The sequence below is a fragment of the Rhineura floridana genome, chromosome 7, assembly GCF_030035675.1.
Source record: "Rhineura floridana isolate rRhiFlo1 chromosome 7, rRhiFlo1.hap2, whole genome shotgun sequence".
NCBI lineage: Eukaryota > Metazoa > Chordata > Lepidosauria > Squamata > Rhineuridae > Rhineura > Rhineura floridana.
The window spans coordinates 36,700,515-36,716,792 of NC_084486.1; the positions used below are offsets into that span (position 1 = coordinate 36,700,515).

At 40.3% G+C, this 16,278-nt stretch overlaps 1 protein-coding gene across 19 annotated transcripts in view; it reads right to left on the reverse strand.

The window, feature by feature from the left end:
* CDH23 (cadherin related 23) overlaps nt 1–16,278 on the reverse strand; it is a 785,528-nt gene that overhangs the window by 718,849 nt on the left and 50,401 nt on the right. For all 19 annotated transcript variants that reach the window (XR_009763949.1, XR_009763950.1, XM_061635232.1 and 16 more), the window contains exon 2: nt 9,172–9,243. Coding sequence is in view for 17 of the 19 variants with exons in the window: in XM_061635232.1 (XP_061491216.1) it covers nt 9,172–9,238 (67 nt within the window). In the remaining 2 variants the exon portion in view is untranslated. The remainder of the gene's footprint in view (nt 1–9,171; nt 9,244–16,278) is intronic.

Below are 16,278 nucleotides of genomic sequence, written 5' to 3' on the forward strand. Positions count from 1 at the left end.
CCCCTTGAGGGAAGCTCTGATGGTGGTGACAAGGGAGAGGGCCTTTTCAGTTGTGGCTCCCCATCTGTCGAATATGTTCCCCAGTGAGGTCCACCTGGTACTGTCATTGACATCTTTTCAGCGCCTGGTAAAGACGTATCTTTTCTCCCAGGCATTTGATAGATTGAGATGATGTTTTGTTTTTAATATACTGCCAGACCTTCCTGTGGCTGTGTGGGCATGGTATTGCTATTGTTTGTTGTTATGTTTTTATAGTCTGTTTTATTTGTTTTGTTTTAACATTGTGTAAGTCACTTGGGGACCTTTGGGTATCAAATGACTAATAAATCTAATAAATAACAACAACAACAACAATGTCATAAAAAGGAGACCTGGCCTACAGGATCTTGAGATACCACTTCAAGGCCCCAGCTCATGGACTAGCATGCTTGTCAAACTCATAGGTTGCAAAATGGACCCACAGTATCAATTTGCTCCATGTCTGGACCAAAATTCCTGCCATTCCCATCAATTTAATCCCAGCCTGTGGGCTGAGATGACAGTATTAGGCAGCATTTGGGCTTCCTGTTGACAGGACCCTTGTCTTATATGCTACGCTAAACACTGTAAGCTGTATATAATAAAAACCTGTGGTCTTTTGTAATTCACTGCTAGCATAAATTCCATTCCATTCTCCCCTTCCATCCAGTGTTTGGTTTTCTCTCTCTGAACAGTCTATGGCCACTGAACATGCTCAGTCATAATTTGGCCTGTTTTAGGCCTCTCTCTCTCTCCCTTAGATTTATCGAAGGTTTCGGGGGGTTGGTACTTCTGCAAACCTTGGGATTCCCTTTATCCTGCTGATATCTCCATAGTGATTGTGGCTGGTGTTGTTTTGGCTACGTAAGGTGGTCTTAGTGAAAGAATGTGCTATTACCATATAGGATTCCACCACTTCTACAAAATGCTTATGTAACTTTATCAGCATAGTAGCATTAGAATAAAAAAGTTAATGCTCAAGACATATATGCAATAAAACATCTGTTGATATGTATAAATAGAAGAATGAAAAGCAAACTAGTGCTGACCAAATCATATACATTTACATATATTTAATAACTTATTTATCATCATTTTAATGCCAATTTTACACATTTATCTACATGAAGAATATCATTTATTTACATTTTGTAAGTGTTGACACAAGCAAATATATTACTAGGAAGTCGAACAGCAATTAGTCCATTACTACATATACAAATACTGGCCAATGTGCCCCACTTTGGTACAAATTATGATGTCATTTTGAGGGCAAGATGTACAATTTTCCAGGCTTTTAAAAATAATCATAGTGTCTGGCTATGCATTTACCAAGTTTTAGTTTACTGTGAAGACAACAGTCACTTTGGAGTTCAAGCAAAGCCCCTTGTTTTCACTATGGGTGTTATTTTTCAGATGTTTCTAGCAAACTAGGTATTGTAAACTATATTAAACTTCACTTAAGTAACATGGACGTATCTCAGTTTTAATACTCAGCCAATTAGTAATGCCTGCACCAGCTCATGGCCTAGGCCTCCAGCACTTCTGAATTCTGCTAGCCAACTCTCTTCTTTGATGGTATCCATTTATCCCAGTTCTGAACTTTTACTTTCTTGGTTCCTTCAGTTTCACCATCTTACTAAATCCCAGTTCTACTAGGCCGATGTGCCGTGGAGCCTCTAGCTGGTTCTATCATAAACTTGAGCCCCTGTGCATAACCAGACATGAGCATAAAAGTCCCCAGCCCTACCTGCTTCATAAAACACATACACACATAATTCTCTGTACTACTGTCCCCAACACACTAGCTTTCCACAGACAAGTTTTTTTTTAATGCAGGGAACATTCAGTCATTTAATCTCTGTATGCTGAAGTCAACAAAATTGTAGGAGAACTACTATACCACACACAGAAAATCACTTGCCAATGTGGGATATAAGAAGGTTATTCAGCAGCTACCAATCCTCAACTGCTTCTCGTGAAAACCAAAAATGCACCAGTACCACCAGTGGCTATAGGTGTGTGTATGTTTCACGGCCTGCTGCCCTCAATCCATCTAGTTTTGTGTCACCTGTTCCCTTTGGCAAAGTCCCTGCCTTGGTTCAGTTAAGATCAAATGAGAGCTGAGAGTGAGCCAGTTCTCCAGGCTGTGACAGAGCAGTACTTTCATCCAACAACCAGGAATCAAACTCTAAAGCAGGGGTGTTGCCTAGCAAATGTGCACATGTTGAACCCTAAAGCTGTATTTTGTGTGAGCTGTTCCTATCCCTACCCCTTGAAAGGCAACAAAATGTTCCAAGAATACCATAGCTAAGTAACCCTTAAAAGTCTTTTTCTTGCAAAGCTGGCTGCTATGACTATCACCATAAATTTGTCTCGATTCAAAGATTTGCTTATATACTTTATTGGAATCTAAGCACCTTCACATTCAGGAGCTGGAGGAACAGGAACAATAATTCAAAGCATAATCTCATGGCTGGTTTTTAAGTAATGCCAGTTCACTTTTCCAAAGGGTTAGACCATCACACAAACAGGTTTATTTTCTTCCGTTTGGAAGCAAATAATGTTAAAATGCAGATTAGAGAAATGGAAAGGCTTAAGACCATGGGGTAAAATATTTGCAAGACTAAAGAATAACGTATCTCTATGGCATGCTTAGTTTTAAAATCTTAATTTAGAGCACCTGCCAATTACAATTACTGGCTGCCCAAAGCTCCATGTAACCTGCTGGGCAGCAGCTTTTCTGAAATTCGCCAGCCACATACAAAGCAGTTTTGAGTAATAAGGATTTTGCTGCAATACTTGGTGTGCAGCCAGTCTGCCATGGGAGAAATGATCGTCATTCTGTAGGAACAAATTTTCTTGATTAGCACAAAAACCTGTGTTAAAAATAATGGCAAGACCCTATTACAGCATTTAGTGCTGTAGTGCATGTGTGTTTCTAGTAGCGCTCACAATCCAGTTGTGAGGCTACTAGAAACACACATGCTCCGGCTTTGGAGCTTAGACTTGATTGATATCTAGATCCCTTAGATAAGAAATGGTTAAAGAGGGAAAAGGAAGCTATAGGTCAATGTGGTAGAGCATGTTTTGCATGCAGATGGCCCCATGTTCAGCCCTCAGCATCTTCATCTGAAGCCCTGGAAAGCCGCTGCTAAGTAGTGCACTGAACCAGGGGGATCCATGGCCTGACTGTATAGGGCAGCTTCCTGTCTTCCAAACACAGTTTGGACAAAGTATGAACATCTTCCTAAAAGGAACTTATTTTTAAAGCTACCTACTGGGGTGCTGAAGCTTGGGAGGTGGGTTCTCACACACACCTGGGAGTTCACTAATACTAGACTGTTAATGCTACCACATGAAAGTCTCGCCAGGTGGTGTTTTAGGCAGCTGCTGCTGATCTTTTCAACACAATGTCGCTAACTTTAATGACTTGTTTTCTCCCCCTGCTTAGCAAATTACTATTTCAGAGGGATCAACAGCAGAGCAATTGGGGGGGGGGTTAGGAAGATGCTTTTGTCTGGCTGCCAGAATGCCATGAATTTTTAAGCATCCCAGTTGAAGACAGACACTTTATAGCTGAGACAGGGGTGTTATTTATTACAGGGCATATATTAAACTACTGGGCTGGTAACATGAAGTCTGTTTAAAGCACATGGGAAAGGGCTGTTGCTCTTTCGCATTTCTCTCCTCTGATGTGTTTCTCTCTTCTTATATGGGGCATTATCAGAAAAAGTTTGACATGAGATAAATGGAGACAACTTCTGATACTGCAAAGGGAGATGGCCAGGCTACTCCTATGAAGAAGAAAGGAGACTTCAAAGCCTAGCATCATATATATACTGCTTCACTGTAGACCCAAGTCTTATGGTACTGGACTGAACCAGTGTGCATGCATGGCCTGGAATTTTATAGTGGAAAGAAAAATGCAATACAACTACACGAAACTGAAAATCACCCTCTCTCTCTCTCTCTCTCTCTCTCTCTCTCTCTCTCTCACACACACACACACACACACACACACACACACACACACACACACACCCCGCATGCACCCACCCACCCACCATGAGTATCGAGTAGTGGGCTGCAGTCTTGCATTTCCAGAAAACAAGAACTCTATTTGGATATAGCGACAGTACTGTCATAAGAGTCCTGTCATAATGTACCCAAACCAGTTTCCAATTGTGCCGAGCTGCAAAAGACTCTCCCTCATTCAGCATGGTAAGAACATCCCAAGAGAAGCCCTGCTGAATCACTACAATGGTCCATCTATTCCAGTATCTAATTTTCCATAGTGGCCAACCAGATGCCTCCAGAAAGCCTAGAAGCAGGGCATGAAAGCAATAGCCCTTCTTTTATTTATTACTTCCCAGCAACTAGCATTCAGTGGCATACTGCCTCTGAACCTAGAGGTTCCATATAACCATTATGGGAAATAGTTGCTGATAGAAAAGTTCATGGAGAACAGGTCTAATGTCCTTTGAAAGCCACCTAAGCTTGTGACCACCACAACAGCTTATGGCAGTGAATTCCACACATTATGCATTGCATGAAGCATTTTTAATGTCTGTCCTGAGTTTACTGCCAACCAGTTTTGCTGGCTGACCCCAGAATTCTAGTATTACAAGAGAAGAAGTCAAATGTCATTCTCTTCAATGTTGCCCCACCACCAGGTGTAATTTTATAAAGCTCTATCATGTCCCCTCCCACCATAGGCTTCTTTGTTTAAAAAACAAACCAACCCTAATGCCTTTCCACACAGGGAAGATGTTCCAACCTCCCAATCAATTAAGTTGCTTTATCTGTGCCTTCTTTTCTATTTATAGTCAGCCCTTCAGTGAAAGACTTACAGGACACCATCACCATATAAAACATTAGAAGCACAGAAGCAGCCATAAAAATCAATAAAATCCAGGAGAGCTAAAGACACAGTACAGGACCCACTGGCACTGAAAGCACATTAAAGCTGGTGCCAGGTGAGATTCTCTGTGGAGTGCATTCCACATATGAGAGGCAACAACCAAGAAGGCCCTTTCTCCCAGTCACCACACCAGTAGTGGTTTGTGGGGTGGGGCAGTGGTGCTTTCCTGACCTCCCAGTAGTGGAGTCACTGCTGCTTACTGGATGGGGGAAAGGAAGGGGTAGGTGGCAGAGAGGTTGGCACTGTGCAAATGCACTGGTAGAGCTAATGCAGTGCTCCTTGCCCTTCGCACTCTCCATCCCGGTAGGGCAGCAACCCACCTGCTGGGAGGTCAGGTAAGAACCACTGCTCCAACTCACTGTCCACTACTGCACTACACCAGCCTAATCTCAGATGGCAGGAGGATCCAGAGGAGCTTCCTTTTTTTTTTACAATAATTTTTATTCAAATTTTCATAAAACAAACAAAACAAAATCATAAAACTTTCAAAGACAAAAAACAAAACAAAACAAAAATGATTGAACAAAAAAATAAAATGTTGACTTCCCATTCGTCGCAGATCAGTTATAGGTCTACAATATATAACAATCCTGTCTCTTAAATTATATTATAAGATCACTTTCCTCCAGTAGTTATCTTAATTAATCATCAAATCTCATAGACATTACTTTATTCTTTCCACAAAAAGTCAAAGAGAGGTTTCAATTCTTTAAGAAATATATCTATCAATTTTTCTCCAAATAAACATGTCGATTAATCCATCTTGTTAATAATAATAATAATCTTATTGTCATAACCATAGTCCAAATAAACATATCGATTAATCCATCTCATCAAATCTGTTAAGTCCAATAATTTCAATAGCCATTATTCCATTATCCATATTAATTCCATCTTCCATCTTCAATAGTCCTGTTAAGTCCAGTAATTTCAGTGTCCAATCTTCCATTATCAGTATTCCATAATAATCTTGCTGTCATAGCCATAGTCATATAATAAGAGTCTGATGGGAATTTCCTCTATCCCAAATATTTTCTTGCCATCGATTCTGAATAAGTTGCTGAAATATTGTTGTAAAGTCATATCTCTGTTCTTCTTTTTTACAAAATGCACTGGCTCATCTCTTGAGAGTTTTTCCATTGTCACATGGCTGCAGTTAATTCCATAGATTTTCTCTATATCAAGCTCCATCACGTCATTCCAGTCCAGAAAATTATCCAAGCCATTGATAACTTTATCTCTAATATCTTCATTAATTTCTTCAGAGATAACGTTAAATTCCAAACAGTAGATTTTATTTCTAATATCCATAAACTCCAGATCTTTTTCCAATTCCACATTTGTTCCAATCTCCAGGGCTTGTATCTTCCCTTTATTTTTTCTTTTCTCATCTCTGATCTCATTCTCCTCTCTCACAGGATCCCCTATTTCTTTAAGCTCCTGCGTCATTTTGCTCAGTTCAATTTTCAACTCCTTACTGCCCTGTCGCAGGGTTTGTTTCGTTATCTCAATCTCATCCATTATTTTCTGAAACATAATTACTTCCAGATTCTCAGCCACTTTCTTGATTGCCATTTTTAAAACCACGAAAACAAAACAAAACAAAAATAAAGAAGAACCACTTCTTATTTCAGCAACAATTGGGTTAATATTCCAGGCTTGATGACATCACAGTATAAACAGAGCAGCCTGCCTTATCTCTCTATGTTCAAGAATACAAAACAAATTTAGTTCCCAGCATCAAAACAGTTAGTGGCGTCGTGAAGAAGCAGATTCGTCAAAATAAAATAGACCAAAAAGAGAATAGTCCCAGACAATATAATGTTCCAAAGTTCATATTTTTTATTTTTTTCTCCTCGGAATAGAAATCCCTCTTCTGTTTATATCTTTAGAATGCACTTCCAGGACAGCTTTTTGCAATAGAAACAGAGATAAGCTGTTAATTTCATGAATAACAGAGAAGAGTTATAGCTCACCCAGAAGTTCTTTAAAGCTGATTCATTTGACAAATCTCTTTTTGCTGCAACAATTTAAACCAAGTAAAAAAAATAATAGAAAGAAGGGTGCTTGCCTGTTAGTCCGTTTTCTCTTTGAAGAAAAGATAAACGTATCGCATTAATCAGATAGAGCTTGTTCGGAAGTCCGTCCGGCATTGCTGGCTGGACCTTTTCTCATAAATTAATGAAATCCAGTCCTCCCAACAAAAACAGGCTTTTGAGGTTGATCTCTACGTTTCTCCCTGCCCGGGAGAAATTTCATCAGTCAAAAAAAAAAAATGTTCTGACTGATTTATATCTGAATAAGCTTCTTCTGAGGCGGGAGCCCGTCTCAAAAGCAGGCACAAGCGAAGTCACCCTTCCCGGAAGTCCGGATCCAGAGGAGCTTCCTGATCAAATGATGAAGTGTTTGGGCAGGGTTATGTGGAGCCGTTTCCAGCTCTACAATATCATTTTCAAGGTAGGTTGACCTGCACTGTAGACAGTATTCCAGATGTGGCTGAACTGCATATTTGCATAAAGTCATTACAATACTACCAGTTTTATTTCCAGTCTCTTTCCTAACTACCCTTGGTATAGAATATGCCTTTTTCACAGCTGCCATACACTTGTGTGTGTTTTTAACTGGGCTATTCACCATACGCCCAAGATCACTGGTTCCCATTTTAGACAGTCTCACACAGGACATGGTATATGAGGAAAACAGAACAGTTCTGATGGACCCTGTTCATTTCTTAAGGTTTACAATGGATATAACCCCACAAGATACATTTTGTGGGCAAAAGAGATTGTATAATGGGAAATGCACATTCCCTAGAATGTAATAAATAAATATCAATCCTCCCACATATGGATGATTTCACAAGACTCTTTCACTGAACGCTCTCTTATTGAATCTGTACTTCTCCAACTGTGGTAATATAAATTAGCCCCTTTTTCAGTGTTGATAAATGGTAAGTGGGGGAGGGGGAGAGAGTTGTTCTAAATTTACTTACACCCTATACTGAACCAGATCACACCCCCTTCAGATCCAAGCATGGTTTGCCCAGCTCCTTCCTCTGAGGGTTGCAATCTGAAGATAAGAACTGTCCTCCTTGGGCAATCAGTTCAGTCTGCTCATGTTCCCATTACTGTTGCTAGTGGTCTAAATAAGTGCATGACCTCCAGCCTGGAGAAATAAGCAATCTTGTGGCCATCACTGGATTCAACAACTCTGACCATTACCATAATTGTACTGAAGTTTCCAAACCATCATGTTATGCAAATATCATCTAAATCACCTCTGGAAAATCAAATTTTGCATTTCTTTATCTTAGGGCAAAGTTTGCCCTTAATACACAGTTCTCCCACATGAGTAAGACAGGTTGACAAACTGAAGGGCCCCTTATGGCATTAATTTGAGTTATGCCAAAAATAGGGGGAAATCAATCATTGGGTTGGTAGGGGCAAAATGAAAACCTTCTGAAAAACTATGGGAGGGGGGGGGAAGAAATTTTCAGGAGACGTTGCCACTTACCGTACTGGCCAAAACTTCCCTTTTTCTTACTTTTTCTAACATCTTTTTTCTTAAGTTGCAGGCTGTTCACAGCAGCACAAGGGCTCTCTCTGTAGCTTCCTGCCACTGCATTTCCTGGGATGCCTTGGTAGCAGCACTATGTCACATCATGTTACTCCCAGAGCATTTTAGGAAGTGTGTCTGGTCAGAAGCAGTGTGAGGCTCTCTTCACAGTTTTCTGCCAGCCATACTTTCTGGTGAGACTCAATAAAGCAAGTAACAAACACTGTCCATAAATTTCTTTGTCATTTTAAAATTCTAATAGCTCCACTGTCCTATGAAGGGTGAATTCACATAATGTTTTCACTCACACATTAACCAGAATAATAGCTCAGTTGCTTGAATGTGGCAAACCGTTTCCTAGATCAGCTGCCATGGGCCATGCACAATCATAACAATTTTACTATTGCTTATTGTGTGAATTCACGTCTAGAAATGTGGGAGGGAGGACTGGAAGAGAGACAAGACATTAAAGGGTTTAGGTTTATTGATATAAGCATTACTAGAAAAACTTGACCTGGCAATCACAAGTAGAAAACAGGGTTCAAATTTGGGCAAGTGATGTAGTTAGCCAGAGACTACATTAGCCCTTTTCTAGGAACCCACTGGTAGCCAGGTAAACAAAGAAGAGAAGAAACCATACTTTAACAATGACCTAAAGAGATTTGTGTACTTACCCAAACAGACCAGCTCTGAGAATAAAAGGGCAGGGAAGAGGATCCTTACAGAAAAGTGATAATTCATGGTTCCTAAAAGAGGAGAACAGAGATCATTAACAGTACAGTCCTGTTGTATTTAATTGAAAATTGCATTAATGATTTGGGGAAGAGCAAGGCTATTGAATCAGGGTAAACAATCCACAACTTTTCAATTACATTTAGAATGGACTATTAAAGTACAATGCCAGATATTGGCCTTTACCTCCTCTTCCCACAATTACTTTGGAAATAGATATGAAGACATACAGAAAACACACTATGGTTTCAGCTGAGCATTATAGAATATTGCTCTTTTCTGGTATAATTCTGCTAGTTTACCTGCCTCTTGCTGCTGCATGGGAGGCATTGTATCAATTACTCTTAACTCACTCGCATACACATAGCACTAGCCTCTTGCTGCTGTATCAGCAGGGTTATGTTTTGCTGCTGAAAAGAGAATAAACGCTTCTCAACCATGAACTGAATTTAGATTTGGTGAACCAGTAAGATTAAGATCTCAGTCTACAAACTAGCCCCAACCCACAGGAGTTCTCAAGGAGACATTCGAACACAGGGTAAAATTGGTTTCCAGAGAGCCAGTCTAGTATACACCAGAGTTTCATGATGGGCCATGGATGACAGCAAATGTGCAAGGCATGGAATGGAATGGGCTGCTTTGGTGGCAAATATTTAGTGGTCTGAACTGATAGAGCTGTGAATTATGAATACTATAATTAAAATTGCATTTGCAGAACAGTTCAGTTAGCCTGGCTTTCAACCTAAGCACAGTACTGAAACTGTACTTCTGGACTATGTCAGTGATCTCCAGCTAGAGATAGATAGGAACAATCACACCTTATCAATCCTGTTAAGTTGTTCTGAAGTCTTGAATATACTGATTATGAGGTGTAGGCAATGCAACCTTGAGGATTGCTTCAAGTGGTTTTCTTTATACTTGATAGGGTTGTCCCAAGAATGGGGATGGAACACTAGTTGTCTCCCAGAGAACTACCCTGTCCTGTGTATCCATCCTATTCAAGATCAGATACTAAGATTCTACAGAGGAATTGCATTAAGTACAATCAGTATTCCATTAAACATAGTGGTGCCTCTTTTCCATGTGACTCCAGTTATAGACCTTCTGTGCTTACCACGTGCCTGGCCGCACCAGGCTGCCACAATGATGGACAGATTGTGTGATCTGAGATGGGTGGAACTCAGGCATACAACCCTCCCCTGGTCACTCAGGTTCATAACCTTGGGTACATTTAGGGCCATAACCGTATGTAGAAGGCCAAGTTCACACAGTAGTCAAGAGTACTTTTCACCAACATCGCCATCTAGTGGCCAAGCTGCATTCCTTGCTATCAAATGTAGCACTGTCTATCTTTGTCACCTATTGCAGTCTTCTCTATATCGCTTTCCTTAGAGGTTGTGTGTGAGACTCAGGTTGCGAAGAATATAGTGGTATCCCTCCTTCCTAAGTATGGGTTGGGTTACTGATCTAAATAAAATGAAACTTTATTAGCACTGGCTCCCCAGTCCATTCTAGATATAATTCAAGGTGCTGGTGATGTTCCAGAAAATTTGAAAGCTTAAGTCTTCTGCTGCTGCCTCGTTTCTGACTCATCTGAATCTCTCAGGTCAATCTAGGATGCTCTTTTAAAACTTTATGCAATAGGGTTCTGAGAGCAAAGGCACAACAAAACATTCTCAGCAGCTGTACCACATTTATCAGCTCCCTTTTCCTTGGAATTCATTGAAGTTTAAGCTTGAGAACCTTTTGGAAGCACCATAAATACCTATCCCTTTGGACTGACTTTCAGGTTAAGATGGCATATTTTTCAGTATCAAACCTGTTTCATTAGAACAGATTTACAGTGCAATGCTAACAATGTCTATTCAAAAATACATCCTATGGGCTTTACTCCCAGATAACTAGAGTTAGGATTATATCCTTAATGTCATTCCACTTAACTTGATTTTAATTTTATTTTAAAATGTTGGCTGCCTGAGGTTTTGGAATGGATTGGGTTGGGTTATTGATCTAAATAAAATGAAACCAAGATTATCAAGGCCAAAGTTCTAAGAAGATTTTAAAGTACAAAATATTAAAGAAGGCACAAGCCCTACTAAAGTCAATGAGAGTTATATAAAGAAGAAACCATTCATTTCAATGGGGCCTGCGCAAAATAAATCCTAATATATTGTTCCCAGCAAAACATAATTATATCTAGAGGTCTCACAACCCCAGCACAGCTGTGATGTGCTGGGAAGAACATTAGCATGCAAACCAACATGAGCTTCCCAGTATGCCTTCAGGAAAGTCGTAGGCATAGATTATTTGAGCACACATTTCCTTACACTGGTGATGATGCGAGGGGACAGAATGAAATATGGCAATGGAATGTTTAGAAGCACCGAGTTGCCATGGGTCTGTGTTGTTTCCCGACAATAAAAATCAGTCAAAAGCATCTCACTACCAATAAAAAAAACTCCAAATCATAATTACCATAGTTGTTTTTTTTAAAAAAAGGAATACAATTGCTATGTAAGATCCATTTGGTGATAGTTGTGCCTATTATATGCACACACATACAATTACATAAGATATACTAAAAAAATTAATAGTTTGATTGAATGGTTGGAGCACCACCACCCCCGTCTCTGGTGTGGCCTCTATGTTCTAGCTGTGTCTTTGATCTGCATTCTCTTTTTAATTTGTCCATGTTACTGAATGGCTGGGAAGGCATGACAAAGTACTGCCCTTACTACAAACTTGGAATTCTGTATATCCTGTATAAATTCTGTGTTTTAGGGAGGATTTTTCTCTTATGTGGGTTAAAGTCCCAGCAAAAATGCAATACTATGCACGTCTACTCCAAAGTGTACCATTGAGTCCCAGATAAGAGGGTGTAGCAGAGAGGGAAAACCAGCGCTTGGCCCTCCAGGTGTTAGACTACAGCTCCTATCATACCTAACCATTGGCTATGCTGGCTGGAGCTGATGAGAGTTGTACTCCAACAAGAGCTGGAAGGCTAACAGCTAGTTCCCCATCTCTCATGTATAGGATTACAGCCTTAATTAAAGTGCTGCCAAGGCATTTTGTGAGAAACAAGGCAAAGTTTCTCAACTTCCAAACAAAACAATGAGTTTTTTACTCTTCCAAAGCGCTAAGCTATCTGGTCTTGAAGAACATGTCGAAAAATCCAGGACTAGTTCTGCATGCTGTATAACTGTGCTTGCTTTTTTAAAAACAGGCTTAAGCCCTTGCCCAACCTCGGATGACTCTTTCTCCAACAAAGACTCAGACAGAGGACCTTGGGGACAGAGACAGAGTCCCCCCTAAACTCCAATGCTGATCAGGAAACTAACATCCAAGGGAATCCTCATCAGATCCATAGTCAGAGGTTGCCCTGGAACTAGGACTCGGGATGAGTGCCCAATTCATTTATGGCAAAACCACTCGTTTCTGGGGGCAAACTTTCTCCCAGCACCATAGAGCATAGACTCTAGACTGGCACTAGACTAGAAAGTCCAAGCTCAAGTGGCCACCCAACAAAGGAGCCTTCACCTTTATAACACAACTACTCTTGAAAAAGGAGTTCCTGGGGAGCAGGATTAAGCACTTGTTAAACATTAGTCCTGGGCAGAGTCTGGAAGACCTCTGTTGAGTTCTGGTAGCTGCTGATGTCTTTCAGCTCCCCAGCTCTTAAGAACTGCTGTACTTATTCTGTCCTACATGTTCCCTGACTTCCCATGCTGCCTATCTCTACTTAAATACTGTGCCTCCTGGACTATGCTTACTTATAGACTACTTTATGTTGTTCTTCAACCCCAGCTGCACCTAGGCTCTGTTTTGGGGAGTCTTCTGACCAATGCCATTGAGTTTTTGACCTCAGTCTGCAGTTGCAGAGTTTTGAGTCATCCAACTTAGTCAGGATTTGAGTCCTCCTGACCTAGTCAGAGCAGAACAATGCTGCACCTTCTGGAGCCAGCCCCAATGTGCACTGAAATTCAACTTCTGATTCAAGAAATCATTTCGATGATAGAGCTCTTCAGCTATGATATTTTATAAAAGGTGGTGCCTTTAGTGCTTCAGGAAAGCTCACTGTGTCTCTAACATGAAGATGCTAGAAACCCAATCCACATTTACAGCTTACCAGATATGGAGAGAAAAAAGATGCTACTTCTCACCCCAACCCACTGCGTGTTCTTAAAAAGCAGAATAAAGTGGAAAAGTTATTTACATTATTTTCAAAGACATAACCAACAGCATCCCTTTTAGTTCTGTGTTGTCTATTGTAAGGAAATTCTTTATATTATGCAAGCAGTTCCTTAGACTTGCTTGTGAATTCTGCCCACATGAATGTTTCAGGTTTCCACCAAGGTGAGGTTTCAATTTAGAGAGTATATTTTCTTTCTTTTTTTCTAATGGCATGGCTTTAGGAATGGAATTGTTGGATGACATTTGTTTCTCCTGTGATTTCCAAATACTATGGCAAGGATCCTAAGAAACCTGAAATTAGTTCCATGATGCTGCAATATGAAAGACTCCACCCACCCACCAGACAGCTCAGCACAGCCGTGCCACATGCCCAAGCACTTTTGTCAAAAGCAGTTTATGGCATGGCATGCAAGGTGGGGAAGTCAGCTGTCCAAAGGGAAAAAATAAAAAATCCTGCTAAGCAAGTGCAAGCCCTTTACATGAACTCAAGCAGCTTTATGGATTCCACACGACAAGTAGTGTCTTCAGTCTGAATTGGAGATATTTCTGAAATAAGATATTTTATTCTGAGGATTCATAGTCCCTCCTCACTCTCAGATATACAGACAGGCTTGGCATCATAAGATAGGTTTCCAATCCATATCTTTTTATTTATTACTTATAATTGCAGTCTTTGACATAAAAATGTATATTGCTCAGGCTATGATTGTATTTTCTATCAGATAATGCCAATTGCCAATTCAAAGGCCCATTTGCCAAAGTATTAGTTCAGGCTAATCTGACTTCTTCCTGGTACCAAAAGGAAATAATCTGTTTGCTTCCAAAGATGCCGCTGAAATGGGAAACCCATGTTTGAGGAGTAATTGGGGAGGCAATCATGGGAAAATTATGAGCAAACCCACCTTGGATAATATTCCAGAATTTGCGCTCATTCCCCTCACTAAGAGCAAGGCCCAAGGATTTCCAGTTATTAACAAAAAAGGCCCTTTTTTCCCTCCTATTTTGTAATTTCGTCGCTGTTGTTGCAGAAAGAGAGTAGCATCATAAGTGCCAATACTCTTTGCCTACCTTATTAGTTTGTGTAGCTCCTTTTTTCTCAAGCTTGCGTTCCCTATCAAACCAGGAGCGAGGAGTAGCAGATTTTTTGTCTGAGGGGGTAGTGATTAGGAGAGGTCTAAGAGTGCCAATTATATCCTGGTAAATCTCACAAATATTCCATGGACTATCAAGAGCGAGCTGTCATAGCTCTTGAAGCTTGTTCGTTTCCAGCAGCTGCCTCATACTGGATCCGATTTCCAAGGACCATTTGAGCCGTCTCTTTCCTACTAAGTGGCCCACCATAGTTAAGTCTGTCAGTGCCCCAGATTGTATGTCCAGTAAATCAAGGGTCAATCTGATAGGGAGATGGTCACTTTCAGATCTGTCTTCTATTGATAGACATCTCACATAGGGAATGAGAGAGGAAGATCCTAGTATATAATCTACAACACTGGCTCCCTTGTCAGTTATAAATGTATAATACCCCTTCGAGTGGTCTAAATAATAATCTGTTTGCGGAACATTGTCAAATTATTTTGTTTATATGAGGAAGAAACCAGTAAGCACGATTAGAAAGATATTGTGGGATGATTCCAGCTCCAGGTTTGCAAAGTCATCCATTGACAGCCTTTGCAAAGGGTCTGACCCCAGATGTTTAAAAGGCATGTAGTCATCAAGCTAATTTTAAATGCTATTAATACTCAACTACCCATTTTTGAGATTGGTACAGGACTTTTAGTTCACTCTGCATAATCTTGACATAAAAATATTAATTTTGATCCCTGTACAAAATGTGCAGTTACCACTAAGAAGTCCATTACTAACCAGATAAACCAGGTATGCATTAATTTAAGTAATTCAACCAATCATACTTTCAGTATGTGAAAATTGGGATATCCAATAAATGCCTAACATGCTTATAAATCATCAAAAACTTGAGATGAACAAGCTGAAGCAGGAAGCTGAATTTGGTTAGAATTAAGTGTTCTAGATATTCAATAGTAAAAACTACATTTTCATGTTACTGTATGTCTCCGACTACATAGGCACACATATATATGATGTATATATGTATCATGCACAGATGCATGTTTTCCAGGATTTATGGCACAGGAGCCAAAATGCACCATGGGAAGGGTACCTTTTAAACTTACTTTGGGGGTGGAGAGGGTAGAATTAGCAATAGGCCAAAGATCAAAGTTTAGGTGAAAGAATAGGTCTATATTTTATCACACAATATAAAGCAGTTAATAAATTTGTGAAATCGGCACAAGAAAGAATAACTGTACAGATGGAGTACATTTTGGATCAACAGCTTATTTGTTTAGCGTCTGAGAGAGACAGTGGTGGCTGATGGCTCCATGTCAGTGGGGCACTGGAATCCAGTCTGGGTTTTAGCACCTTGGACAGCTCCCTGAAATGTCAGACTAAAACCCGGAGCAGATTCCATTTCCCCACTGACATGGAGCCACCAGCTGGTGAGAGAGAAACAGGGCTAAGAAAAGTAACTGATGCCAGAAAAGGAGAGGAGCAACATTAAGCAAGAGGCCTAGTCATAATGGAGCAAACCTGAGATGTAAATTACTTGGGATTTGGGAACATGAGGCACAGGGCAGAATCTAAAAGGAGAGAGCAGCAAAATAGATAGATATTTACATATTGGAGAGAGAAAGGAGTGTCTGGAAGCTTTTTCTTGGGGGTTTGTGGTGATCTGCCTTTACAAATACAAGCTGTAGGTTGTTTTAGTTCCCTGGCAGGCAAAGTCTATGGAAGGCAAGGCTATTTAGGCTCCCTTGACTCCCATACAGTGTGTGGCTTTC